The 27,419-nt window shown below is 42.6% G+C and overlaps 1 protein-coding gene across 6 annotated transcripts; it reads left to right on the forward strand.

The window, feature by feature from the left end:
• Positions 1 to 512: 512 nt before the first annotated feature.
• On the forward strand, positions 513 to 22,829 carry nfyc (nuclear transcription factor Y subunit gamma). Of its 6 annotated transcripts, none has more exons than XM_022747583.1 (11): positions 513 to 593; positions 12,108 to 12,217; positions 12,391 to 12,462; positions 13,996 to 14,109; positions 16,108 to 16,203; positions 17,418 to 17,594; positions 19,642 to 19,710; positions 20,204 to 20,362; positions 20,669 to 20,773; positions 20,877 to 20,936; positions 21,469 to 22,829. In XM_022747583.1, exons 2-11 carry the CDS (start codon positions 12,119 to 12,121, stop codon positions 21,586 to 21,588), a joined length of 1,071 nt encoding a protein of 356 aa, XP_022603304.1. In that variant the 5' UTR covers positions 513 to 593; positions 12,108 to 12,118; the 3' UTR covers positions 21,589 to 22,829. The 6 variants fall into 6 exon arrangements, with proteins under 6 accessions (XP_022603304.1, XP_022603307.1, XP_022603308.1 ...); XM_022747586.1 differs by having other exon boundaries at positions 12,394 to 12,462; XM_022747584.1 differs by lacking the exon at positions 513 to 593 and adding an exon at positions 3,726 to 3,807.
• The last annotated feature ends 4,590 nt before the right edge of the window (positions 22,830 to 27,419 follow it).

The following is a 27,419-nucleotide window of genomic DNA, read 5'->3' on the forward strand; positions in this document are numbered from 1 at the left end:
AAATTACTATTATCATCCGCAGTTTAACTGTTATAGATTTATACTATATTAGTCTTGACCTGTACAGCACATTTAATTAAATTCAACTTAATGTAGCTGAAACGAGATGAAAAGATCTAATATTTTTAGACAGTATAATGCAGGCATTTATAATGTGCTCAGATGTAGGAATTTAATGAAAAAACATTATGGCACTGAATCTGTATTATTATTATTATTATTGATAATAATAATAATTATTATTATTAATAATAATAATATAAGTACAATAGTTGTATATACCGACCACGTTAACTGCCACATTGGAATTGGATTCATTGTAGTTTTTATCAGTTCACTTATGTCTCACTGGGACCAATAATACTTGAGGAATAAATAGTTTGATAAAACCCATAAACCCCTTTCAATTTAGCGAATTTAATAAAGCATGGATGGAGATAGACGGTGTCGGTCAGGGAGCGTAACAGTTACGTCATCGCGTACGTGCGTCCAACTCTTTCCGGTTCGAATAGCAGCCATCTTGTTTCCCCTTGCTAGCTAAATAAAATAAATAATACGCTGAGCAGGACTTCACTTCGAACCCGTAAAACAAAGTGAGTAAGAAATTAAAATTCGTTTTGTGCGTGGAACGTTTACAAGAAAGGGGTGCGTGTTGGGTGGAAGTAGGGGCAATTAGTTCACTTTTTTCATTTGCCGTTCTTGACCAATAGACGATTGTTTTGGAAGATGAACATAGGCGCCATTTCCCTCCCCGCTCTCTGAGGCGCTTATTGGTGGCCCGCTGAAGGGATCACGGGCGGTCAGGAAACTGATGCTCTTTGTCCGCCATGTTGGCTCTTGTCTCAGTGATTGTCAAACGGACTGGCCATTTCTACTGGGCCCCGAATGGCGTCAGTTGCAGAACGAACTTAGCCCTAAAAACCTTGATTGGTGGAATCTAGTCCGAGGTTTGATTGGTCTGAAGGACAGATCCAAACGTTGTCTTTATTGGTTAGACTGCTTCTTCCTAGCTTTGGAAAGCTTTGCAAACTTTCATTTGATAGCAGGACTCGTTGTCCAGTGGTGATTAAAATTACACACACTGCGGATGGTCACCTGTGCTGTACAACAGTCACCAGTGTGCATGTCCTACAAGCTAACATTAACTTCACTAACGTTAGCCCGAAGTCCCTTTCAACAGTGACCACCACCATAACGCTAGCTACTAGTGCTAAATGTATGTGTTTAAGGTTGCTGTCATACGTATTAAGCTGTCGATATGTTATATGCGCTACGGTGCATCTAAATATTGTAGTTTACTATAGCGACCTTAGTTTGATATTTAAATACGGACTTCCATCTGCTACCGTGTGGTGTTGCATTGGTTTCGTTGTCTCCGGCTAGCCACTTTGTTATCCTAACTGGCTTATGATATATAATGTAGCGACCTAGTTTAAGTGCGACACGGTATTAAAGGCTGACGCGTTAAATGGCAAAGTTGCCCTATTTCCAGTGTAAATGCCCAATACTATTTATATGTAAATATAAAGTGTGTCTCTGTTTTGGTACTCGCGCCAGTGTTAGCTACACTCCTGTTCTAGATTAAACACTCAATGTACATACCGTATTACACTTAAATAATTAAAGATAACTTTAAATTCAGTCACAACAAGCAGAACGAGACTGAACAGTCACCCAACATGAAGCTGCACTTGTGTTTAGTTGGATTTTTTTTCCTTCACTGATAACAAAACAAAATTCATTCGTCATCAGAAATTCGCTTCTTTCATATTCATAATGTACTGAAAACAATACTAGCTCTCTGCTATATGCCCTGTGAGTATGAGTTTCAAAGGTCCTGTAGCTTTTCCCATTCATCATTAGCATTGGAGACAGATACTGTGTACAGTTTGCAGCCATTCCTACAGCTTAATTTACCTTATTAATTTAGAATAGTTGTATTAATGTTCTGTTCTTACTTCATTGTCCTCTGTACATGTATGTCTAAAATAAAACAGTGTGAATGAGGTTCATTCATACATCAGGGGACTTAATCCCTGAGTAATTTATGTGCAAGTCATTCAGCTAAACATTTAGATAAGCAGGTGTGCATGTATTTTTGCATATTTGTGGGTGAATGCATGGCTTGGCCTTGCTACCCGGAGGGTGCTGTGTGTATATGAAACCCTAAAGTCTGGCAGGTGGATGTTTATCTCTAAACGGCGTCAGTGAGAGCAAACATGTCCATGCTACGGGCAGCATGGGTCATGGGAAGGTCTCATTTGTACGGTGACCTTGCCAGGTGTCATTACTGTGGCATTTTGGGTAGCCAGAATGCACCTACAGAGAGAGCTGCTCTGGCACGGTAGCCATGCTGGAGAGATTAATCTTTGTGCAGTTCCACTCTAATCATTAACTGGATCGCTGTAGTACCTGCTCTAGTCCCCATGCTCCTCACTAAAATAGAAAAGGGAACATTTAGCTTTGTTTCTCCTGAGTCTCTATCTTGTTCTCTCGCCCTCTCTCCACTTGTTCTCTACCCCTCCCATCCTGAAACAACTCTCCTCTCTGTCCTTCTCCATCCTTCCGGTTCCCCTCCCCCTCTAGGTTTTTCATTGATGGGGCAGGTTTGCTCTCTTTCTCTCTCTTAAGCTTGTTGTGTTCCTCACTACTGTCAGGATTTGCAGTAATATGCAGCATAAAGCTTCAGATCATACCACCATCCTTTACACTTAAAACCTACTTTGAAGACAATTTCATCACCATCACACCTTCAGTTTCTCTCCCTTCTTATCACTTCGTCTAAGCTTTACGTGTGTCGATGTGGAATTACTGATGCAGTCAGTGGTGCATTAAACACCATGAGTGTCCTGCCTTGGTGCTCCAAAGTAAAGGTTACTCTGTAGAAAGCATGCACATTAAACTGGTGAGTTAACAAGAAGGACATTGTATGACATTGCTGACGTGGTTTTTTGGTGACGTTTTAATTGTGGAAGTTGCTGTGAGCATAGTTTTTGGAGTCAAGACAACAATGTCTTTGTTTACAGACTTTCACCCATATCTCTTAAGTCTTGTTTATCCACAAATAGGACAAGAATCAAATGCACTCTTTTTTTCTCCCTGTTCTGTGACTGCTCACAAGGCAGCTGATTCTATTTCATTTTGTGCCAAGCTCTGCAATGGTTTTGCAGTAATTAGTTTTTGTGTAAATTTGATTGACAACATAATTAGGGTGTCATTGGATTTATGTTTTGGTTGTAGTAAGCTGCGTAAGTGAAAGTTCTCATGAGTCATGAGAATTTGTTGAATAAAGTCTAATTTAACTAATTAATATTCTAAACGTATAATGAGGGATCATGCATGTAGATAATGTTCCTCTGTTAGCATAATATTAAGAGTACAATGAATCTCATTATAACAGGTAGGCTGGTTAGAGGCTAGATGTTTGCGGTGTGTACCTGTGGCTGTGAGCAAGGATGAATGAGAAAGCAAGGACAAAACATGTATGTGTGTGTGTGGATGTGCATGTATGCCTGTGCACACGTATGAGACAGGAGTCTGCCTAGTATGCTTTTGTACTTTAAATCATGTGGATGCAACATGCGGCATCTATTCTGGCACTTCTTTTAACCAGTGAGGGCCAGCGTGGCTGCCTGCATCACTGTGCTGTCAGCCTGTAGCAGCAGAGAGGAGGCGGGGCGGAGGGAGACATTTAGTTTGACATTGTAAATAAGCAGAGAGCAGTTGTCAGAGAGCAGCCCGTGGAACCTTTCTCATCCGTCCAGCAGCAGGAGAGGCAGGGAACGCCTGAGGACAAACCATGCCGAGGCAAGCCACTACGAGCACACCCTCACACACTCTCCGAAGAGCTTTCCACAACTTTATTTTCTCCTTTTCACCTATTCTCCTCTTTACTCTCTCTTCCTCTTTTCTTTTCCCTGACCCCTATCCTGCAGCTCAAGGTAACTTAGAGCAGGAAGTTGGCTGTCGGTAAAAGGGGGTTGGGCGGAGGAAAGGGGAGGAGCAGGGGATGTGTCAGAGCTGATTGGTGTGTGCAGCATCCAATGGCATAGGAGGACCCTGTCTTCTCACTGGTTGCAAGTGTAAGAGTGAGGTGGGAGCCGGGTGTGAGGCGGGGTTTGAGTATCATGTAGCATGCTAGATTGATTACTCTTGAATGTTAAAGGGGAAGGAGGCTAGAGATTTTTGTCTGAGAGTCGGGAGTGCCGCTGTACTGTTTGCCTGCTGTTGCGCTGTTGCTTGCTGCTGTGCTGGCTTTCTATTCCCTCTCGCCCTCTTCTCTGCGCCGGGCCAGGGGTCAGCTCAAAGACAAACGCACAGGTCACTGGTTAGAGAGAGGGAGAGGGGTTAGAGAGTAAAAAAAGACAGAGAAACACAGAAGGTCAGCGAGTTGAGGGGACTTGGTCAGAAGAGAAACAGGAGAGACGGGGCTGTATGTTGAGGCAGGAGGAGGACGCTGGGGGGCTGCTGAAGGAGACAGGGCAATGTGTAAAGGGAGAGTGGGAGAGAGAGGGGGAGGGGTAGAAGAAGGGGGGGGCTTGCTCTTCTGTGTGTCCGGGCTTAGAGCCTTTTTAAAGCCGTCCAGTGGAGCCAGAGTGCCTTTTGTCTGTTGATACGATCAGGGAACCGGAGGAAGTGAAGGAGCTTGAGAGAGTTTTTCTGTCAACCTCTGTGCCTCTTCTTCCTGCTGCCGCTGCTGCTCTCAAGGAGACTTGAACGGGGCTATCTATTTCCCTCTATTCTGCTCTGCTCCACCAGGGCAGACTGTTCACCATGAAGGGCACAGGGGTAAGTCTGACCGCTGGAAACACACATAGAGAGGAGACTTGTCAAGTTGGTTAGACTTAAATTTTCTGAATAAATAGTTCTCCTCTGTTCACTTTCTGATGTCTTTTCTCTCTCCATCATGCTCTGCAGTGATGAGACTGTGTCTGTCCTTTACAGCCGTCCTCAATCCCCCTCCCTTTCCTGTCTTGTAGTACTCTCCTTGGAAGACTGGAGTCATGTGTGTGTGTGTGTGTGTGTGTGTGTGTGTGTGTGTGTGTGTGTGTGTGTGTGTGTCTCATCCATGTCCTTCAGTTACTGCTTTTTAGAGAGTGGACTGTGGTTAAAAAAAAAACAAACTATGCTGGATCTTCATGTTGCTTTTTTTTTGTTATATTTTCATCCTCAAAGTATCAATATAGAGTGAAGTCTGTCTGTGGTTGTCACTTGTTGTGTTCTGACTTTGGACTACCACACCGAAGACACACTTAAACACTTACTCAGTGTCCTGTTATCGGCCGCATGGAAGTGCATAGCTGCCAGGCTCTGACTCTCTACTTAGAAGAGCTTCACTGTCTTGGAGGTATTGATGTCCTGGAGGCCACAGAACCTCAGGGTGCTGGTCTGGACCCCGCTTTCCAATGTAACGTCCTTGTTTACATGTTAGTTCCAGACAGTGACGCAGAGCTGAGCAGCAAAGATGGCACCTATGTTGAACTGAGGTTTTGTCATATATGGAGGACTCTGAGAGGACATCTCTCAATGTTGTTGTCACTGTTGGTGTTAGGGGTCTCCAGGGGTGGAGGTGCAGCTGGTTGCAGTGACCTCAGGACCCCTCAGGCCCCCTCCCCGACAGTGACAGACGCCCAGATGGGACAGACTGTCAGCCTGTCAGCTTCAGGGGCAGGGGAGGCTAATAGTTTGATCTGATCTCTTCTGATGGAATCTTTGGAGGGTGCCTCTTCTCTCACTTGCCTCTGACTCCCTTTCTCTCCTTTCCCTTGCTCCTTAATTGAAAGTTTCCATTGGTGCCTTTGACAAAACAAAGTCCCATTGGGGAAAGAGGGAGAGAGAGAGAGAGAGAGAGAGAGAGAGAGAGAGAGAGAGTGTGTGTGCGAGAGACTGAGAGAGGGAGACTAAAAATAACTCTTAAGTTGAAGCCCTTGCTGCCAAATCCCAGGGCTGGCTGCTGTCTGCATGAGATTTGAATATCATTTGTGCCCTACGCTGTACCATAGGGACACCGGAGGAGGAAAAAGTAAACGACACACGCAAACCACTTAGACATAGCTAGGCCTTTCACCTTATCACCGCTGTGCATTCACTCTTTTGCCCTTGCCCCCCCCCCCCTCGTGTTTTTACATGTGCACACTGTCAGTAAAGACAGTGTGTGTGGGCAGCCAGGGGGAGTCAGCTGTGTTCCAGCATGTAATATGCAGGTAGCTTTAGCCCTGCCTTCTTTGACGCCAGGGACTGGGCCTAGCATTGGATGAAGGTCACAGGAATGTGAGATTGGCTCCCCGCAGTCTCTCTGTCAGCAACGAGAGGGAAACATGTAGCGGGAGATGAGAAGTGAAACTCAAAGGGGGATACAGTACATAGCTAATATGTTAAGTATGTGATGTTTTTATTAAGCGTCTTAGAAAGTACACAGACCGCACCACTGGGGTCACTTAAGTGCTGCAGTGAAAGTTGAAAAACGTGTCCTTTTCTATCCTCCCCCTGTCCCTCCCCTTCTCTCTTTCATCTCTCTCTCTCTCTCTCTCCCTCTCCCTGTCTCTCTCTCTCTCTCTCTCTCTCTCTCCCTCCCTCTCCCTCCCTCCTCCCTCTCTGGTTTCTCTCTCTCCTCTGTTGAATGACCTTGGGAGATCAGTGACTAGCACTTCCTGGAGTTGGCTTGAAGCAGAACCAAGGGCAAAGTTTGCAGGGCTGTTTGGTTGGCTGGATCGGTCCAGCAATGCCAGAGAGATGTTACACTACAGGTCACAGTGAGCACGTCCGTCATTATAACCCTGTCTGTTTTTTTTTTAAATCACGAAACATTTGCACCAACATCTGTGAAAATGTTGTGCGTTTCCCAGTAGTTAATCTGTAATTCCTGGCTGGGAACTTCTTGTTTTTTTTGTTTTGCATGAGTAAATCATTTACCCTGCATGTTGTAACCATGCCAGTCTGTATGCCATTTGTGATTGGGTTCATCAAGGTGAACACTTTAATAGTTCAGGATTTGTACAAATGCCCCATTTGATATATGGTCATCAATTGAACTGAATGTTTGTCAGCTTGACATTTGTTATCTAGGCTGTATTTATTCCATCTGTCTGGGTACAGTAGATCAGAATAAAACTGTCGTAGTAAACGCCTAATGTTAAACATTAAGTGGTTCAATGATATATCCTGGTTTATGGTAATGTATGTTGTGTAAACACAGCTGCATTCGCTTTTCTGCGTCGGAGGCCAGTTAAAACCTAGCAGACATCAACCTTTAGTGACCTTCCTGCAGAACTGTCCATTCTGCAGCATTGACAGTTTCACACAGCAGCATGTGGAAAACTGACCTCTTGCTAAATACATGTCAGTGTAGCAACATTCATCCCGTAGTTGGTTCTGTATCATTCAAAAAATGTCTTTCATTTGATTTCATCATTTATATTAAAACTGAATGGTGACCAGTTCATGTGGCTACATATTTGCTCTTTGTACTCCCTGATGTTTTAACTCTGTGTAACCATGAAGAGTAATAATGTGGAAGGTTACTTTAAGGTCATAGTATGGGGGGAAAGAAATCAACTGTATCTCTTTTATTCCTTCCTCTCTGTCATGCCCTCGCTCTAACATTTGTCAACTCAATTTATGTCAGTTTTCTCTTCTCCTTGTTTATGAACATTCACTTGTGTTTTAAAAGGGAGCTGTAAAAAGTTGGACTGAACTATATTCCAAACAACCATGTTATATGCAAGTAGTGATCTGGATTGTGACTGTACTAATTTGTGTTTATGTTTTAATTTCTGAGTTATTATCCACATAAGTGTAGTACTTTCTCACTGCTTTTTACAGTCTTAGATTATTAAGATTAATCAAATCAACCAGACACATTAATTAAATGGCTACACTGATGTCTTTACACTGACAAAGTTTCTTTGTGATTGAGGTGTAAGAGTTCTCACTTAACGGAAATTATGCTTGGCACAAAATGACACACTAACTTGGTACAGTATATGACACTCTGCTTCTGTGTAAGTCAGGTCTTCTCAATGCACATCTGCTTCGATGTGAAGTGTCAGCCCTGCTCCAGGGAAAGATCTGTGATGAGATGAATTCTTCCTCAGCACTGCAACAATGTGATACTGAAACCCCTCAGGGAAAAGTTCACTCTTCTGCCTCAAATAGGCCTTCAGGTTGTCCCAAACTGCCTTACCTCATTACCTATCAACTGCAATCAGCAAAATTAAGATCACTTTACACCAATTGTCAGGTGATTAAGGGGCAGTTAACGGCAAAACATTTCACCTTAACCAAAGACCAGTTAATTAATTTGCTCCACTGTACTCACTTTTGAAATGATGCCTATGTGTGGAATTGCAGGCATAAAACTTTGCAGTGTGTCTTTGCTGTTTTCCCTCTCTTATACTAATTTTAAGGAGCAAATAGATAGACACATGGCTAAGTGATACTATCTTGTTGTATTTTTCCGGTCTTTAGCCTTTCTGCCTGCACTGATCCAAGGTCCTATCAGGTTTATTTGGACAGGAATTGAAGGCTCATGTAAAGTGGTGTGATGTCAGAGTTGGAGCGAGTTGCTGATGCTGCTGTGAGTGGCCACTTGATGTGACGTGCCAGCAAGCAAGAACGGGAGGGGGGAGGGAGGGATGAAAACGAGAGAAGAGAGATGCAGGACGGGGCTGTGAGAACATTAGCGCTGATTCAGCTGCTGGAAGCGGAGCAACATTGACTTTCCCAGAGAAGTTGGAAGAGGGGGATCAGGTAAAAGTAAGTAAGACAGGAAGAAAGTTACGCGTACCAAGGAGTGACAGAGAGAGATGGGAAGAACTGGAGAAGAGACAGGAAGAGAGATGTAAAGCCGCTGAAGGAGGAAGAGCGAGTTGCTGTGTTGGACAATGTCGACAAAGTGCAGACATCACATTTGTCCTCAAAGATACACATACACAGAGCAGAGTTCCTAGGAAACCCAACACCGGCATCTCTCTGTCTCGATGACCTGATGAAGGACAACAGAACCGCAGGGAAGAGGAGAGGAGAGGTGCACAGTGCAGAACAACACGATGTACCCTAATATAGCATACAGTAGCAGCTTAGAACAACACAGCGTAGATGAACTTGTCAGGTTCATTGAACAGAATGATCCACTGCATTATCAAGAAAAACAATCTCACATGAAAGCACGGTACATTCCCAACATTTGTCGATACTTGATGTAGAGCGACTTACAACACTGACAACAGGTAGTGAGAAGTGAACCGGACAAACAAGCTTCAACAAATTCTTTAGTCCAGATTCTCATTTAAGAAGTACTTCAAAACTTACTATTGATTGGAGACCTGAAATACAGAAGCTAATGGTACTTGTCACTGCAGATAAAATAAGCCATTTTGACGCTGGCGTTCTATAGTTATATGTATCCACCTCCAGATTGTTATAAGTTTTATAATTTATTAGCTTTCGGGGAGTATCAAAATTGATTTTCTTTGTGCAGTGGATAGCACCTCTCAGAGTGTTTATTTGAATAGACCATAGAAGGTGTTGCATAAGTCAGCAGAAGACATTATGTTCTGTATTTGTGTGTCAGACATCAGCAATCTCCCACGCAAACTTTCCATTGATGCAAGGCCTTGGGAAATATGGTAATATTGGTTTACTGTAGGTTGAACACAGTGGCTTGGAGGAGCAACACTCAAGGACATGTTGTTACTTAGCCTCTCTCACATATGTTCTTTCTTTTTCCCCCCACTCACACTTCAGCCTGCCTCATCACACTTGCTTTCTTATTTCTTCTCACATACTGACTTCCCCTCCTCCTGCTTTCTGTGGTTAGTGCGTGGCTGTGTATTTAGATTGAAGGTCACGGGGTCAGAGAGAGGGGGTTGGGGTGTATGTGATTTAATAACATCTCTCTCTCTCTCTCTCTCTGTTTTGAAAGTAAAGGCAGGAGCTTAAGAGAAGTGAGGTATGTATGAGAGAGCAGAAGGAGGAGCTGGGGTGGCCTGTGTGTTTTACTTATCTTTTTATCAATTGAATCATTTGCTATTTTAACTCCTATCCTCCTCTGTTTCCTCTGGGCCTCAGTGTTGTTACCATGGTAATTAGCCTGATGGTTGTCTGTAATGATGTTAAGTGAAATTCCTAATTATGGTTTCTTATCGGGCTACCAGTTGGAGAGAGCCACACAAGCTGGCAGATAGTACACACACAGATACACAAGGTTGTGTTGTTCAAAATGATCACAAGATCATGTGCTGATACCAGTGGTAAAATGCCATTTAGATAGAAAAACAAATGGCTCTCATCGCTCTTATTTTTTTGGGCCTGTTTGCATGGTCATGGTGCTGCAAAGTACACAGAGGCAGCAAAAGAACTGGCAGAGGTCAGCTCGCCCATCGGGAAGTGGAGGAAAAACTACACTTCCCATCAGTCATTCCTGCCGCATGGAATGCTGGGATTGTTCTAGTGACTGCAGGATTTCAATCAACCTTGAAATGCAACTGGACACTGGAGCATCAGACAGAGAAGGGGAGACATTGTCAAGGTCAATCACTAGCCTGGCATGTCATAGCTACAAGCGGCCTGATTGATTTATATAAAGCCCCCCCCCCTCCCCACTGCTATTCTGTCTCATTGATTTAGGTTACTCTCTGTCGAAAACTGAATGACAGAACAGGATGCAGCAGTGCTTCTTCTATATTATTCAGTAACTTCCACAAAGGCCAGACAAAGCGATCTTTCCTGTCAAAAATCAATCAGGTAAAGGGTTTGCACTCTGAATTAGTGATTTATCGGTGTAAAATATTCACAGCTGCACTTAACTGGTATGAATAAAGGAGCTGACCTGGACCCAAAGTCAAAGCAATCCCATACAACACTACTGTAACAGGACCTAGAGGAGGAGACACTGGATGGAGTGTTTGAAAGGCTGTCTTTTTGTATTGTATTGGTCTGTCAGCTGGACCTGAGCTGCAGCCATTCATGCTTGTTGGCTCAGAGTGAGAAAAGAAAGAGAAGATAAAGAGGAGACCCCCCCCCTTCTCCTAACACTCTTTTTCTTTGTACTGTCATGTCTCTCTCTTTCTCTCTGTGTCTCCCTCTTTCTGTCTTGTTTGACCCACATAGCTAGTTTGCACAGCAGTCTGACTGCGGCCCTGTCTCTCTCTTACCTCCCCCTGTTAAACCCTTTGGCACTTTGTCTTAGCGCTGGATTAATGCTGAACTGGACAAGGCACTACCCCTCCCTCAGCAACACACAAAAACACACTCAGTCTCCCTTGAGTAGCTCCACACACTCATCTCTTGTTCTGTCCCCCAATGTCTCTTTTTCTTCTCCCTTCTGCTGAATCTACTGAGGTAGGGAGAAAAGGGAGAGAGTGAAAGAGTGCGATCCAGACACTCCAAGCTCTGCGTGCTCAGACAGGCAGGCCAATATTCCCCCAGCAGATTCCTGGCATGCCATAGTAACCTGCTGGATCCTCTTTCAAACCGTCAGACCCCTTGTAGAAGCACTGGCTTTTATGTCTGCATGCATGTATTTGTAACAGTTGCTTCATTTCACTTTACAACTTTTGATCTGTGTGTCTGTGTCTGTGTCTGTGTCTGTGTCTGTGTTGTGCGCACCTCAAAAAAAATAGGACCCAGTTGTCAGGAGATCTTTTCTTTATGACACAAACACACATGCGTCCTCAGTGCACAGGGTCACCAGCAGCTATTGACTTGCACATGACGTGCTTGTGTTTGCAGAGGAGCTCCAGCTATGGGCCAAAGGTGATGGAGCCATTCATAATCGGGGAGTGTGCAGCTAGTCTGGTGGTGGGTTCTTGGGCATGTCAACATCCCACAAGGACGAGAATAGAAGCCCATTGGGGCTCTATTTTAGATTTCACTGTATTATAATTATAGGCTGTGATAGGATATGTGGTTGTGACACACGGGGAGAGCTCTGGGCAGCACTGGCCTGGCTTGGACTGACACTGTATTCTGTGTCCTGGTGTCCTTTGTTCTTAGTGAATGACCTGTCCCCTGTGTCTCTTAATCTTCACATCACGTCTTTGTTTTTGACTTTTCTAATATTTAACACTTGCTTCTTCCTTTCTCCTCCTTGTCATTCCTCCATGCAGCAGAGTAGAAGATGTCCGCAGATGCGTTTGGAGCCGGGGGCAGCGATGCCCAGCAAACCCTGCAGTCCTTCTGGCCTCGTGTCATGGAGGAGATCAGGAACCTGACTGTGGTACGTTATGCCCACTGAAATAGACAAGACCAACACATACCAGTGACAACACTAAAATTCAATGGTTTTATATGGTTTCAAACATACACAAATGTAAATACTAAACTCAACTTATTTGTGCTCTACTCTGTGTCTTTAATGTCTCTAACTGGAAAGCCATCTGTTACTTTCAGAAGGATTTTCGTGTGCAGGAGTTGCCTCTAGCTCGAATCAAGAAAATTATGAAGCTGGATGAGGATGTCAAAGTAAGAAAACAGTTTAAATAAATGACAATAATGTGTGAGAATATTTGTTGTATGTAACAAACCAAACTGCCACATTATCCTCTTCTTGAAACTGAGAGGTTAAATCCACTACAAACATGACCAAGTAGATAAGGCCGTAAGACACTTCTGCAACGTATTTGAAATTACAGCAGAGAGAAGTTCACTTAAAGGTAAGACTGGGGAAAAATGGGTAATAAAGACTGGCAATAAATCTTGACAATGATTTAAATGCATCCGATTTTACTTACATTTTTCGTATACATATAGTCTGCATTTTGATTATTTTAATACCTTAAAGCCTTTCGGATAACGTTCCTCAATGTGGCCCTGTTCCTCAGAACACTCAGTCCCTGCTGGACTCAACACCAAAGATTATTTTATAATGGAAAAATATTATCAGCTGTTGCACATTTAGCAGTGCCTGTTGATAAGAAGTCCATTATTTATATCACATGGGTTTACATCAAACCATATTAACAATGTGCATAAGGCAATAATCAACCATCATTAAGTGAAATTATAAAACTGATTGTTCAGCTATTAGAAGATTAGAAGGTTGGCTTTAGATTTTCGCTGCTTGTTGACTTTTTAAAACATTCCACATTTCTGCAAGTTGTGGTTTATGTCGGAAGAGCAATTGAGTAGAATAAACTAACAATGAGAATTGTATTGGGCTCATTACAATTGATAGCACTCAATTTAAAGCACACATTGATAACAATGCCAGTCTTACAGATATTCTCATTTTATCACTGGCTTTTTGGGGCATGTGTGCACAACTTCTATTCAGAGGAACCTACCAATCTCCTAACATTTGTCAGTTGCATTCAACGAGGCAGTTATGGCACATGGAGGAGTAATTATTTTCCCCCCATTTTACCAGATTATCAGCCAACATGGTTCATAGTCTCCAAAGAGAAAGCCTTGCAACATGAGTGTGTGCGCACGCGCGCACGGTTAGAATGTGTCGTGTCAAGAGCACTATCCCCTTAGTTAAGCAGCAGCTTATACTGGTAAAGAGATCAGGAGATCACAAGCATATCTGTCTTCTGTCAGCCCTGACACAGTAGCTTTCGCTGCATGTGTGCAAGCACATGTGAGTAGTGTGGAATTATTACACTTCATTTAAGCTTCACATTACTGTCCATTTACTTAAACAATTATCACATGGCTTGGTCTGAGAGTTGAATGCCACTCGATATGAAGAAGTAGAGTTTCAAGCTAAGAAGAATTGTTGTTAGGGACAAATAAGGGTTTGAAGGTAGCTTACAATGAAAAGGATAGAAAAGTTCATATGTTTTGTTGAGAAATAATGGCATTGTTCTGCTTACCAATATAGTCTGTTTGAGTTGAGGGCTGTCACATTAGCATTTTTAAACAAATTAATTATTTTGTAGCACCTGTGAATGTGGTGCAGCCTTTTGTTCCTCAGGTCCTGAGTGATTCATGTGATTGAAGTTTAATAGTCTGTGGGTGTATTTAACCAAGTGTAATTCCATCTCCTATATACAGATGATCAGTGCAGAGGCTCCGGTCCTGTTTGCCAAGGCGGCTCAGATCTTCATCACAGAGCTCACCCTCAGAGCCTGGATCCACACCGAGGACAACAAGAGACGCACACTACAGGTCAGACACACACATTGAGTTGTGTGAATTCTGTTCTCCTCATCCTCCTTTTACATCTTAATGTCCTCCTTGAATGGCAGATAGAATGTGTTACTTTGATCAGATCACACCTCATTACACGTCAAACTGACTGACCTGTCAATTTTTGACTCAGCTGTTTGCTTACACTCCTTCTGGCCAATTTGTGGGGGTCGCCACATCCATCTACTGTAACAATTACGTTACTCTATCTTCATTTTGTTTCCCTACCTCTTTCTTCCGTCTGTACATATCCTTATTGTGCTACCTTTTACCTTTTAACTTCTCCCACACCCCTGCATTTAGCTGTCATTTTGGTTTGTTACTTTCTATTCAGTAAGTGTTTCTGTTTGTGTGCGTATACAAGCAGAGGCCCCATACCAGCATCCCCCTGAGGACTATCCCTCTATTTAGTTCTTTCTCCCTCCATTGACTTTGAAAGCAAAGCCAGGCGGGCACCGGTGACCCAGTTTTCCCTCCGGTGCCATTTTGCCTGCTCTGCTGTCCCAAACTCGAATAAGATGGACCCTGGAATGATGCGAAGGGGAAAAGCAGAGAGCCTGAGGGCGCTGATGGGAGCAGTTGGGAAAATCAGGCTAGTTTGTCTCACCTGGATGTCAAGAGGGGAAAACTGTGGAGCAGAACATGAAAGCCCTTAAGTCCACTTTATCCATTCACATACCTCTGAGAGATTAGCAGCCCATGGATATGTGTGTGTGTGTGTGTGTGTGTGTGTGTGTGTGTGTGTGTGTGTGTGTGTGTGTGTGTGTGTGTGTGCCAGTGCCAATGCAGGTAGAAAAAAAGTCTAAAATTGAAGACCTACTTTGGAAGTGTGTTCACTTTCCTGTTGTCTTGGCTTATCTCTGTCCCTGGCTCCTTTTTTTTTTTTTTTGGTATTAAATGCTTTGTTTTTAGACTGTATGCTTTAAATAGAAACTTCATTTACTGTGCAGGTTTACATGTTAATTACATTTCGTACCACAGATGGCACACGAGGTACCTGTGACTCTTCACCTCATGAATGTGTGATTTTCTTGTGTCTCAGTTAGGGAAAACAACCCTCCATTTACACATGTTCGCACATACACTCATGTGCTGAGCCCGAGTCCTATTGTGAAGAGGGCACGCCAGTTGGGGTCACCATAGCAACGCTCATCAATAGAACAAGTGTAGATGTGACCTGGTGTTACCAGATATTAATCAAGCGACTATAAATAGCCTCTAGTGCAGGGAAGGCCACAATGGGGGGTCCTGACAGCCAATATCCTGTGGAAAATTCCACAGAGACAGCACACTGCTATGGATATAGGAAGGCGTATAGTGGGAGAGCGTGCTCATAAGTGCAGGACAACGTCATTCTTGTTCATTTCCACCCATCTCACACATCCATGGTTTTGTATTGTGGTGCTAGGTTGGTTGGTTTTATTAAATCTGTTTGTCTTAATTCATGGTTAAAAAAGAAAGAGAAAGGAAAAAAAAAAAGTTGAACTTTCATTAAACTTATCTTGGGCTGCAACCAGTGATTCATTTCATTATCATTTAATCTGCCAGTGATTTCCTTGATTAATTGTTTTGTATATAAAACAAAAGTGTGAAGGTGACATGTTGAAATAACTTGTTGTACCTGACCAGCAATCCAAAACCAAAATCTATTAAGCTGGAACAAGCAACAACAACAATTCTTAGCTTTTTCTTGCTTGAAACGTGACTCAAAATGTTAATTGATTATCAAAATAGTTGCAAATTAATTTTCTATCGACTAATTGTTTCAATTCTAAACAAATCCTGTCTTCCTTTGAGCTAAGTTCTCAAAGCAAATACCTGTTACAATACTACCAGGAACTTCATTTCACTTCCAAAGTGTCCTCTCGTGTGGCTATTTTGAGAGAGTTGACCTTAGGCCTTGAGGCATGTTTATATATAGGTTGCTGCATATATTGACTCTGACCTAATCACCTTCTGTGTCTGTTATGTTTACAGAGGAACGACATTGCCATGGCAATAACAAAGTTCGACCAGTTTGACTTCTTGATTGACATTGTGCCCCGGGACGACCTGAAGCCCCCTAAACGACAGGTAGGGAAGCATACACTTCCAGGATGGTCTTATTACCTGCGCAGTGACAGGCAAACAGCTGGAGTATCCGAAGTGTTTTTGAGTTTTTTGAAAAATAATTTGCTCACAAATTAAAGTTATCATTCATATCATATCATGTCATCTCAGGGGCGTTTCCATTGTTGGCAACCTGGAGGGGCTGTAAACATCCTTGACTGGAAGCTGGGGTTTGGACAGCGAGGGCTTTCAGTCGGATGTTTGCAGCATCTTATTGCCTCTGACAGCCAACAGTAACCTCACCAATGGCACTAGTTGTTTGAGTTAGTAGCTAATAGTTACTAGTAGGATGAAGTGTTTAAACATGTCTCTTCCCAGGAACTAATTTAACAAGGACAGCGAAAGAGAACAGCATATTGCGTTGAAGTTTTGCTCCAGCAAGAGATTTATGTATTGTATGAAAATTTTGTATACCAGATGGAGGAGTGAGATATTTAAATTTGTTGTCAAGTAGACTGTCTCCAGGCATGTAAACATCCTACACTCTCAGCTGTGTTGTTATGGAGCTGGGAGAGGGGTGTTTACGCTTCTGGTGATGGAGAAACATCATCAAGATGAAGCCACGCTCATTAGTCAGTTATGAAGCAGCATAACACAGGTCAGTGTTTACTGATAATTACATTTATAAGAATTGTTCGACCTGGGTTCAAGCCCCCATGCCAGCAAATGTTTAACCTGCTGAACTGTGCTGAGTGAACTGAATCCCAACAAATTCTGACGCTGCATTTGTGTTGACCCAGGGAGAGGACAGACAGAGATTTCCATACATAAATCAATAACTGTCAGATTATTAGTTGCTTCCCTTTTAGCTATTGGAGTAACAAATGTTTGAGACAGTTTTTTGTATAAATTGCTCCTGGCTGATCAGAGTGAAAACACATCACCTTGTTCAGCCTAGCATGCCTCCAGGCCTGCAGTGTATGGTATTGACCAGTATGATGCTTGTAATGGAGCTTACATCCAGATTACATTACTCCTCCCCAGCCACATCCCATCAGTTATTTATCAGAGCTGCTCTTCTCTTCTGTTACACCAACAAAAATAATTCATGGAGATGTAATGGACTGATAGGCCTCCTTCCGTGTGTGTGTGTGTGTGTGTGTGTGTGTGTGTGTGTGTGTGTGTGTGTGTGTGTGTGTGTGTGTGTGTGTGTGTGTGTGTGTGTTTCTCATCTTCAGGAGGAGATGCGTCAGTCAGTAGCTCCAGCAGAGCCGGTGCAGTACTACTTCACCCTGGCCCAGCAGCCCGGAGCCGTACAGGTGCAGGGAACACAACAGGGCCAGCAACCTGGTGCACAAACAGCCACGACCATCCAGCCTGGTCAGATCATCATCGCACAACCACAGCAAGGACAGGTACTACCAAACAGCTTTGAAGAGCTCTTCACAGCGTTTGTCACAAAGCTCTTTAGAGTACAAAACATCTGTGCTCTGAAGATTTAGAAGAAGCAGAAACAAAGTGAAACCACAGCCCTTACAAGTTAATGAATCCTGCACTGAACTTCAAGAAAAGAGTGCATTTCTGTATGTGTGCGTGCGTGCGTGTGTGTGTGTGCGCGCGTGTCTGTCTGTGTGTCTGTCTGTGTCTGTGTCTGTGTCTGTGTCTGTGTGTGTCTGTGTTAAAAGGATTACCTCTCCCCAGTAGTGTAAAGTCGCACATTCTAAACTCCACCCAGTCCTGGGAATCCCGCTGCAAAAGCCTTGTTACTCGGGTCATCGTGCCTCATTTTATTGACATTAGTATTAGCTCACTTTTAGGAACTGACCACTCTCCCACCAGCAGGAATAACTGAACCTCAGAACACACCCTGCACACATAACAACACACATGCACACCCTCCCTCTGAAACCCTGCAGAGTAAACATTTGATCTGAGCGCTTTGCCAATGAGAATATTTCCTCTTCCTCTATTTACTTATATGAACTATGTTTATAGACACACTGTAACTGGTTGATTAAAATTTGTGCTATCAGCCCCTGTTTATTTTTGCAATATTGTAGGCTGTAAAACCTTGAGTTTCTGAAACAGTATAGTAAGCAGTGTATGTTTTGCCTTTTTATAAGTGAAGCACAGAGAGAAAAAAAAGGGAAAAAAATGTGTCATTGCCTTAAATTAATTATCAAACACTGGACTTTTTCTTTTCTTGCCGTTTCTCATCCTCACTAATGCTGTGTTTCAGCTATGGAAAAATGAGCTGAAAGAGAATAAAAAGTGAAAATCAATAGCTGTTTCTTAATGGAAGCAGGTCTCCAGCGTACACACACACACACACACACACACACACACAAACACAAACTGTGTTCTCCACACTCGCACAGACTACTAGCGAGATTGCATTCCCCCTCAGGATCACAGTGTTTCACTAAACAGTAAGATAAAAAACACGCATAATTAGGAGCACTGTTCAGTTGTCTCTCTTTCTAATGAGCTCATTCCTACTACTTTTGCTCCTAAGCGCTCTTCTCTGCAGCTTGCTCTCTGCATGTCATGTAGCTGTGCTGCTGGGCTGCTGTGCTGTTTCGTGCTGCTTCAGCAGACTGCCTTTAGCTGAGCTGTCATAGTCATTTAGACCTGGCCTGATTCACCAGTGCTGCGACTGCTGCAGTCCCCGCTGAGAGCAGGGAGGTCGCACTGTGACACTCACCTTACGTAGACCTCATTGTAACTTATTTAAAAGCTAGCACTTTAAAAGGTGGGCCCTTGAGGTAATCAGTGGAAGGTTTAAATTTGACTCTCCAAAAAAGGTATTTGGTTTGTTGTCTCTTATTTGCATCCCTGTTATCCCTCTTCTTTCTTCTCTTGAAGTGTTCCCTGATGTAAAAGAGTTCAGTAGCCTGCCACTTCCATCAGACACATGTTATGTATGGTACAGTGGTCTGTGGAGGGAGTTGTTGGCAGGAAGCCCTATCGAAGAAGAAGTAAAAAGTATAATGAGTACAAGAGAAAGAAAAGAAAGAGTTAGAATGGTGAAAGGTGATGGGCAGAAATCTCATTTCATATCCTTTATTTATGTATCCGTGCGTCCGTCTGCAGAGCTTTCAGTGTTACTCGTTGTTACTGTTGTACCATTTCTGTCATTTTTCTCTCCCTTCACCAGCTCTCTCATAAGCACTTATGCAACCTTTGGCATAACTTGTGATGTACATGCATTTTTAAAACCTGTCCAAACTCCACCATTATTTTTTTTTTTTTTGCGATTCTCCTGTTTTATTTGCATATGGTCATTACCATGCTTTTAAGTGTCAATTGCTGCTTATATGTCACTGTTTGCTGTGTTAGCAATTAAGCTTTCTATGTGAACACGCCACACATGCTTACATTCATGTGTTAAGTTGTTGCTGTCGCTGCTTTCTCACTGTGTGTCTTTCTCTCATTTTCTCATTCTATTCTATCGGCCATCAGATGCTGCAAGGTGCCACCATGCAGCAGTTACAGCAAGTGCAAGTGCAATCACAGGGCACACCCATCACGGTAAACACACATGCACGCATGCATTTATATGTTCACTAACCACACACGCAGAGGCCAATGCTTGTTGCCTGAGCCCTGTAGGTGCCTGCTGTTTATGAGCTCGGTCCTGCTCGGATGACAGTGGTCTGTATGGGTGGCCGCAGCATGAGATCAGGTGGCCTTTCCTGGATAGTGTGACAGATAGAAGAGAAAGAGAGGTCGTGATACCTGCATTGTCACCTTATGTCTCTATGTCTTTTGTTCCTGCCGAATGATCTTCTAACAGACTTTTAATATTTAAGGATACATGAGCTTTATGCTTCTGGGTTAAAATCACATTCCAGGGAAGTTAGTGATTTCCTGGATCTTTGTGCTGTGTCAATCTTAAACTACATGTCTGCACCAGTTGCTCTTCAATGACTAATGTTGTTACTTCTCTGTCTCTGTCTCTTTCCGTCTGCCTCTTCTTCTGCTTTTATCTTTCTTTTCCTCTCTCTTCTTTTCTCTCCGTCAGAGTGCGCCGGTGGCCATGCAGGTGGGTGAGGGCCAGCAGGTACAGATTGTCCAGGCTGCAGCAGCTCAGGGTCAGGCTCAGACCGCTCAGGCCCAGGGCCAGACCATGCAGGTCATGCAGCAGATCATCACTAACACAGGAGAGATTCAGCAAATCCCGGTAAGAAATGGCATCAAGGTGGAACAGAAAGATGATGATGAACAAGGGGGAGGGATTGGTGATGTCGTGAAGAAGGTGGAGCAGCGGGGATCAGGTTCAAACAGAAGAAATGGCTAAAGTGATCTGGGGTTCGATGCTGTGGGACTGCCATCAAACATATGTTTTAGAAAGTTAACAATTCACCAGAGGAAAGTGAATTATCCGTGCTGCTGTTGTCCAGAGGAGGAAAATGGCTGTGACCTCTGGATTCAAATGACCTTTGCTCTTAACCAAACTCTGTCTCCCCCTTGTGTTGGTTGACTGTAGGTGCAACTAAACACTGGCCAACTACAATACATCCGTCTAGCTCAGTCTGTCTCCGGGGCACAAGTGGTCCAAGGACAGATTCAGACTCTTGCCAACACCCAGCAGGTAATCACGATAGCAGCATAAATAAAATTCAGAAAACAAATGAGATGTATCCAAACATTTACATTGCTCAATTGTTAATTTTCTTTAATTTGCTTGTTTACAGATCACACAGACAGAGGTACAGCAAGGACAGCAGCAATTCAACCAGTTTACTGACGGACAGGTAAAAATTGCAACAAATTTATCCTGTGTGTCAAAGCTGTAGAAATGACGGAGACATCTAGAGCTACACACTGAATTTTGTATCTCAGATTTGCCAGGTGGCACCGGACTCATTGTCCTTGTTTGTGGCATTTTTAGCATTTCTAATTGTAACTAGTGCACACACCTAGCTGCTAACCAGCTGACATGTGCTGCTAGGAGGAAAATATTATTAATCCAAATCTTATTTAAGCATGAAAACCTCATTTAGATTGGGTATCTCCCTTTCCCTGGCCAAGATACAGTTACAGACAACTATCATTAGACAGATAACACAAAATATGCCACAAGTGAGAATTAGCCAGAAATGTAATTATACAACAGTGAGTAAAATTTCTAATTCAATCAGATAAAAGGTGTTTTATCCTAGAAGCAGCATAAATAGCACCTTTTAACAACCCAAGAGCGATCTAAAACCTTGTCACCATGTCATCGTGTTAAAATCCAAGTACACATAGACCTTCAACCTCTCTGTCTGTCTCTCTGTTTCACAGCAGTTGTATCAGATTCAGCAGGTGACGATGCCAGCAGGACAGGAGCTGACCCAACCAATGTTCATTCAGTCCACCAACCAGACAGCTGACGCACAGGTCACGCAGGTCAGCACCGACTGAGCCCAACCAGGAACCTTTACTTCACACACACACACAACATGCACACCAGCCCATGTGATGCCGACAGATGCCACCAACTTCGACTAAGGACGCTCGATAACCTTGATTTTAAGCACTGCTCATTTAGACAAGGGACCTCGAATAAATAACACTCATTTTTTTGTAATAAATTTAGTACACTGGAAAACCAAAGGGACACCGATTGACTCTTTCGCAATCATATGCTAAGTTGCATCCATGCTCAGTTACCATCTAAGTTTTTGTATTTCTGTCACCCACATCTGTAGAGAAAATATGCTACTACTGCCACACCCACCGTCTGTCCACCCACTAACTCTGTTCCTCTTGTCTTTGTCCAAACGTCAAAGATTTTTAAAACATAAAAAAGTGTGTGCTTTATTCTTGACACCTTCCTTTCGGCTCTCCATTTGGAAATGAATTGGGGAAAGTGTCTGTCTCTGTCTACATGATCTGGTCCTGGCATATCTGTGATTGAAGGAAGCCATGGGATTCTTCACCTCTTGCTTTCCTTCTGGTGAAAACCTGAATCATACCTTCTTCTTTGTTTGTCACGTAATTGATGGATGAAATGAAGCCATATACCTCAGATATCACTTTCTACAGCAACTCAATCTAAGGGATCTCGAGAAGTTATAGGTTCAAATATAATTTCATGTAGTTTCTATGTTGTGTTATTTTCCACATTGACGATGAAGCATGACTTTATGTTGTAAGGGCTTCAATCTGTATAGGTTAACTGTGTATGTTATGGCGTGTGCTTGCGTTTCAAGCACCCGCACTGCAGTCATCTTTACTCTTCTATTTTGTTTTTTATTCACTTACTTTCTTCACCCCTCTGTCTTTAGAGTGGGGAGGCTTTTCTCTGCCTCTATGCAGTTTCACACAACCTTCTCTACCCGGGTGGTTTTGGAGTCTTGTGCCCTGGTCTCATGTACAAACACATGACTCCATCTGCAGAAAAAAAAAAAAACGCCCTTTTTATAGAAGCCTTTTTTTCCCCAATAAAAGTGTTTTTCTTTTGGTTTTGAAATGTTTGGCTTCATATCTTCCCCATCATTTTTTGTACAGTAATGATTATTATTAATGTTCTTATTATTGTTGTTTTTGCATGTAGTTCAAACTGCCAGCATGACATGCAATAGATAGGTACAATTTTATTTTTGATGTTCCTTTTTGTAAACAAACTTTGTTTGTGAGAAAAAATAAAAACCATAACTTGTCTAAGAGTCCTGTTTTTGTAGACTTACTGTGAGTTTGTGTCATCACGCACTGATCTTTGTTTTATTGTTCTGTTTTAGGGATATTAAACACCTCGCTTGTGCATGGGCAGTAGACAGGGAGACAGGAGACAAGTGCTACAGCACACCAAGAGATAAGACTTGAACCATCCCAATCACCCACCTTCTGTATTTCCAGGTAGACGCATCTCACCACCAGAGCCTAAAATATTACTTTTATTGCGTTTATAGTAACTTTATGTCATAGGTAAGAAATGTAAGCATTATTATAGAACATATTATAAGATGTATTTTAAGTGTTCAACAGACTCATTTTAATAATGAACACAGGAAAACACTGGTGGTTTTAACCATGCGAGTATTAGTGTGAAGTATCTGTTGTTTTCCCTAATGGCCATAGGAGGGCAGCACTGATCTAATGAACTGTAAATGCCACTGATATACTGTACTAGGGCACCTGATTTATTGCCAAACACAGGTGTACAATTTTTCACCAACAGCATTGTTTAAGGAGTATAGACATATCCAAAGTGCACAGCAACACAATTGTCTGGAAAAAATGTGTAATCAATATCTCCCCAAGTTGCACCCAAACCAGACTATATGAACGCCACTAATCTTATTTCTGCTGCCCTCCTCGCGTGCTGGAAAAGCTTCATGTGCCACAAAGGGCAAGCAATTAACAATAGAGTCACGAGTTATTTGGCTGGAGACCGCTCAGCTCCTGCGAGATCAGGCTGCATTCCTTATCCGACCTAAATCTTAAAAGGAAGAGAAGTAATTATGGTGGAACTGAAAATTGGGTAGGCGGCGAAATGCATGTTGTTAATAATGTCCCACTTTGCCCCAAGTAAAAGGTCATATTTGGCATGGTGTCAGTGTTGACAGTCAAAGTTCAAAAGTTGTAAGTATCCCTTTGAAGTGCTTTCCCATCAAGCTGTGTAAAAAGATGAGTTTCCCCTGACACACATCCACAGTGATGGCTCACTACACAATTGTCTGGGTAAGCCATGGTAGTCACCGCCACAAGTAAACATTACTCAAACCGTAGGGCCCTTTCTTAATCGACTTAATCACCAAACAATAACTGCATTAATGAGTGCAGACTCATGCTCGGCTCTTTCTAATAAGAGAAACAAGGATTGTGAGAATGTTTGAGCTTAAGTCAAGCGTGAAAAGGATTGTCTGGTGGTATTTTTCTTGGCTGGCCCGTCTGGTCAGATCAAGGCAACCTTGGCCAGATGAATTGGGGCCGACTGCCTTGGCTGTGGCCTGGACCTTGTGATTGGACCACAACACCAGTTGGCCTCACCAAGTTAGCAACAAACCCATAACAGGAGCGGATGTTCACTTAGATGGGGTTTGCGCTTGATCCCCTTTTCTGTCTTTGTGAGGTGTCGGGAGAGTTTGTTTTAATCACCATCAAACCATAACACAAGCTTTTCCCAGGTCTTGGCATTTCAGTGTTGTGTAAGAATAATGTGACAGTTCAATAGTCCACATAGTGAGAATTTTTCTCTCTCTCCCTTTACAAGAAGCTCAGTGTGCAGGGTCAGCAACAGGACCACTCTGTTTTCCAATGAACTGAAAGTGTGGAAGAAATTGTATCAATCTCAATGAATCCATAAACAATCAATTTCTATCCAAAAGCCTGAGAAATTGTTTGTAAGGATATTAAATGATTTTCCCATCGTGAAGAAAAGACTTAACTTGGCCAGAGTTTAATTTGTGTTGATTTAGAGTGTGAATATCATCAGTTTGTGAGATAAAAGGCTCAGAATATCTGTTTGACTAAATTTTTCAAGTTCAAAACTACCTGGACCCCCCCCCCCCTTTCTGCTTTGAGCTCTGCTCTGATATTCATGAACTCTATGTCTCTTCTTTTGGCTTCATATACAGGAAAGCAACTTTCAGGAGTTCAAGATTTCACTGAGAAAACTGAAATTTTTGTTGTGGCCTATTAATCATATTTTTTTTTTAAACCAGCCAGGTTATATAACTTTTCAATACTGCTACCTTTGTGCATTCGCTCAGTCTTTTTTTGTTCAGTTTTTTTTTTTTGCCTGACGGAAGTGAGGTCGTGTCTACACTGCAGTCCCCTCCACCCCTCTGAATGGTTGTCAGTAAATGCTGCACAGTCATAGGAGAAGCACGCTCAGTCACTGTAAAAGTTCTAAGAGTGGTAGTAAGTTACAAAGGACCTTTTGACTGCTCATGAATGGGCTACTGAGAGAGCTCTCTACCCAAACTACTGTTATTTCCTGACTCCTTTCCTGAGTCACTGCATGCTATGGTTGACACTTGTGTTGCTGAAAGGCAGATTGTCCGATTGATTATCGCAGGAAAGCTTCTTCTCATCAGTTGACAACATCTACGTGATGGTTGGAGTGTGTTGCTCGGCGGGGATTCTTTCTCCAAACACAGGGTTGTTTGAAGCAAGGTCATTTCATCTCTCCAAAGACTGTAACCAGGCTTATCACAACAACATTAACCCAGCACATCAGACACTGTATCAACAATTCATCTGCTCCCCTCCCTTCTCCTCTCTGAACATGGGAGCCCTCTGAAGTTTTCCATTAAGAAAAATCTGTGTTAAAGAGAAGGAAACAGATTTTTTTTTAAAAAGCAGAAGAGAAAAGATATTAAATAAAGGCAAACAAGAGTGCGGTCTGGGAAAGCCATTAAGTGGTGTAAGTAAACGTCCAAGTGCGCAGCGGAAATAAAAGGTTGGTGGGGGTCTGACAGAGTGAGTTTGCACTGTGCTATGTGTAGCGAACAATTGCTGATGTGAGTATTTTTAAGTTCCCATAGATTCCCTGAGTGGCTGTCGACTCCCGGAGCTCAGCGGGCTCTGTGGGGCGTGAGTGAATGCTTGGAGTGAAGAGTGCAGTGGAAAAACAACAGAGACGGGATAGGTGGGCTTGAAGGGAACACAACAGCCGCCTCCTAACACTGGGCCCCTGTAGTCCACTCTGGGTCATCCCTGACTGTAATTCCACCCGTGTAAAGAGTTGTTGATGAGTGCCACCAAATCTGTTTATATGAGTGTGTGTGAGCTCTTCCTTATGGCCTGGTAATGTACATTTGTGCATTGAACCGTTCATCCGTTCCACATTCACATTTTACAGTCTGACCTTGCTCAGCTGTTGTGTGTTGTCACACGGCAGCCTTTAGCCCAGAGGCCATGTTGGATACTCTGCCCAGCTCCAAGTGTTGATTACTGGATGAAAGTAACACTGGAGCAGAGCTGGTACTGTAATAGAAAGAGGGGGAGCGTGGGTTTGCCTCTCTGAAACTTTGATGTAAATCCCTGAGGGTACGAGCGGGGCTGGCCTGTCCGTCGACACCTTCTTCCTTTGTGGCCTGGTTTGGACTGCTGAGAGACGGAGAGGCAAGAGAAAAAGGAGGAGGAACGGAAACCATGCTAACAGAGAGAGGGTTGTAGTGGGAGATTCCCAGTACAGGATGTTGTTTGTGTAGATGTTTCGATCATACCTTCTTCCATCGTGAGCTGTTTACAATCCACAAGACTTGACCTTCCCCAAATTAGATCTGCCTGTCCCTTATCTCAGTCATTTACATCTATATTGTTATATTAAGAAGGCGGAAATACTTGTTTCATCTTTGCTAAGATGTGTGGGTAGTGTTAGTTTCACTTTCATCCTTTTTAAAAACCCAGCCCTTACATTTTCACCATCTAGATTAAAATTAAATTCAGTTATAATTCAAGCGTTTTATTTATAAATCAAATGAGAAATACAAATCTAGGTGATTCTCAACTGATCATAATCTGAATTTGTTTATATTTTTTAATACTTACATTTTGGTACCAACAACAAACCAATACTTTTTGATACCTCACTGTTAGAAGCACATCTAAACATACTAAACTATTTTTGATAACTTTTCCAAAATACAACGGTCAAAATTTGGACATTTTGATCAAATGTATAGGATGGAGGACTTAGGTCCTGTATGAAACAAACGAGAACAGCAGTATAGTCTGTTATAATATAAAATATAAGTCAATTAAAAACAGGTTTTGTAAAATAGATAGTAGAGCAATACATTATACACTTTACCTTACATTTCAGACTGATTCGTCATGTTGACCAGTCACCAGTCTGCATTAACACATTGCTGTTATAAGTACAGCTGTCAACAGTTGATCCTATCTTATACCTGACATTAAATCCATCAGTCTATATGCCAAGTAAAGAGTTAAGGATTACTAATGTCAAGTTATGTAAGGGGAGAGGGCCCTGGGAATAATGTCTAGATTTGTTGCATTCCCACATGTCAATCCGCAGACCTGCATGTTCCATAAACTGCAGCAGCCACAAACGCAGTTAGCATGAGTAACCTGCCTCTGCCTTTGTTATGGAGCACTGTTAAACTTACACAGTACCAAACACATGTCTGAGGTTCATGATCAGTTTCTCTGTCTGATGCAGCCAATAATAAACATGTTATTCAAGACTAATTTCACAAGAGTGTACTTGTGTAGATGTCAGAGGTGTGAGTGATAAGGTACCAGAGAAAAAGAGCAGAATCATTCTTTGTTTTGAAGAA

This window comes from Seriola dumerili, unplaced genomic scaffold, assembly GCF_002260705.1.
Source record: "Seriola dumerili isolate Sdu_G_001 unplaced genomic scaffold, Sdu_1.0 BDQW01000110.1, whole genome shotgun sequence".
NCBI classification, from domain to species: Eukaryota; Metazoa; Chordata; class Actinopteri; order Carangiformes; family Carangidae; genus Seriola; species Seriola dumerili.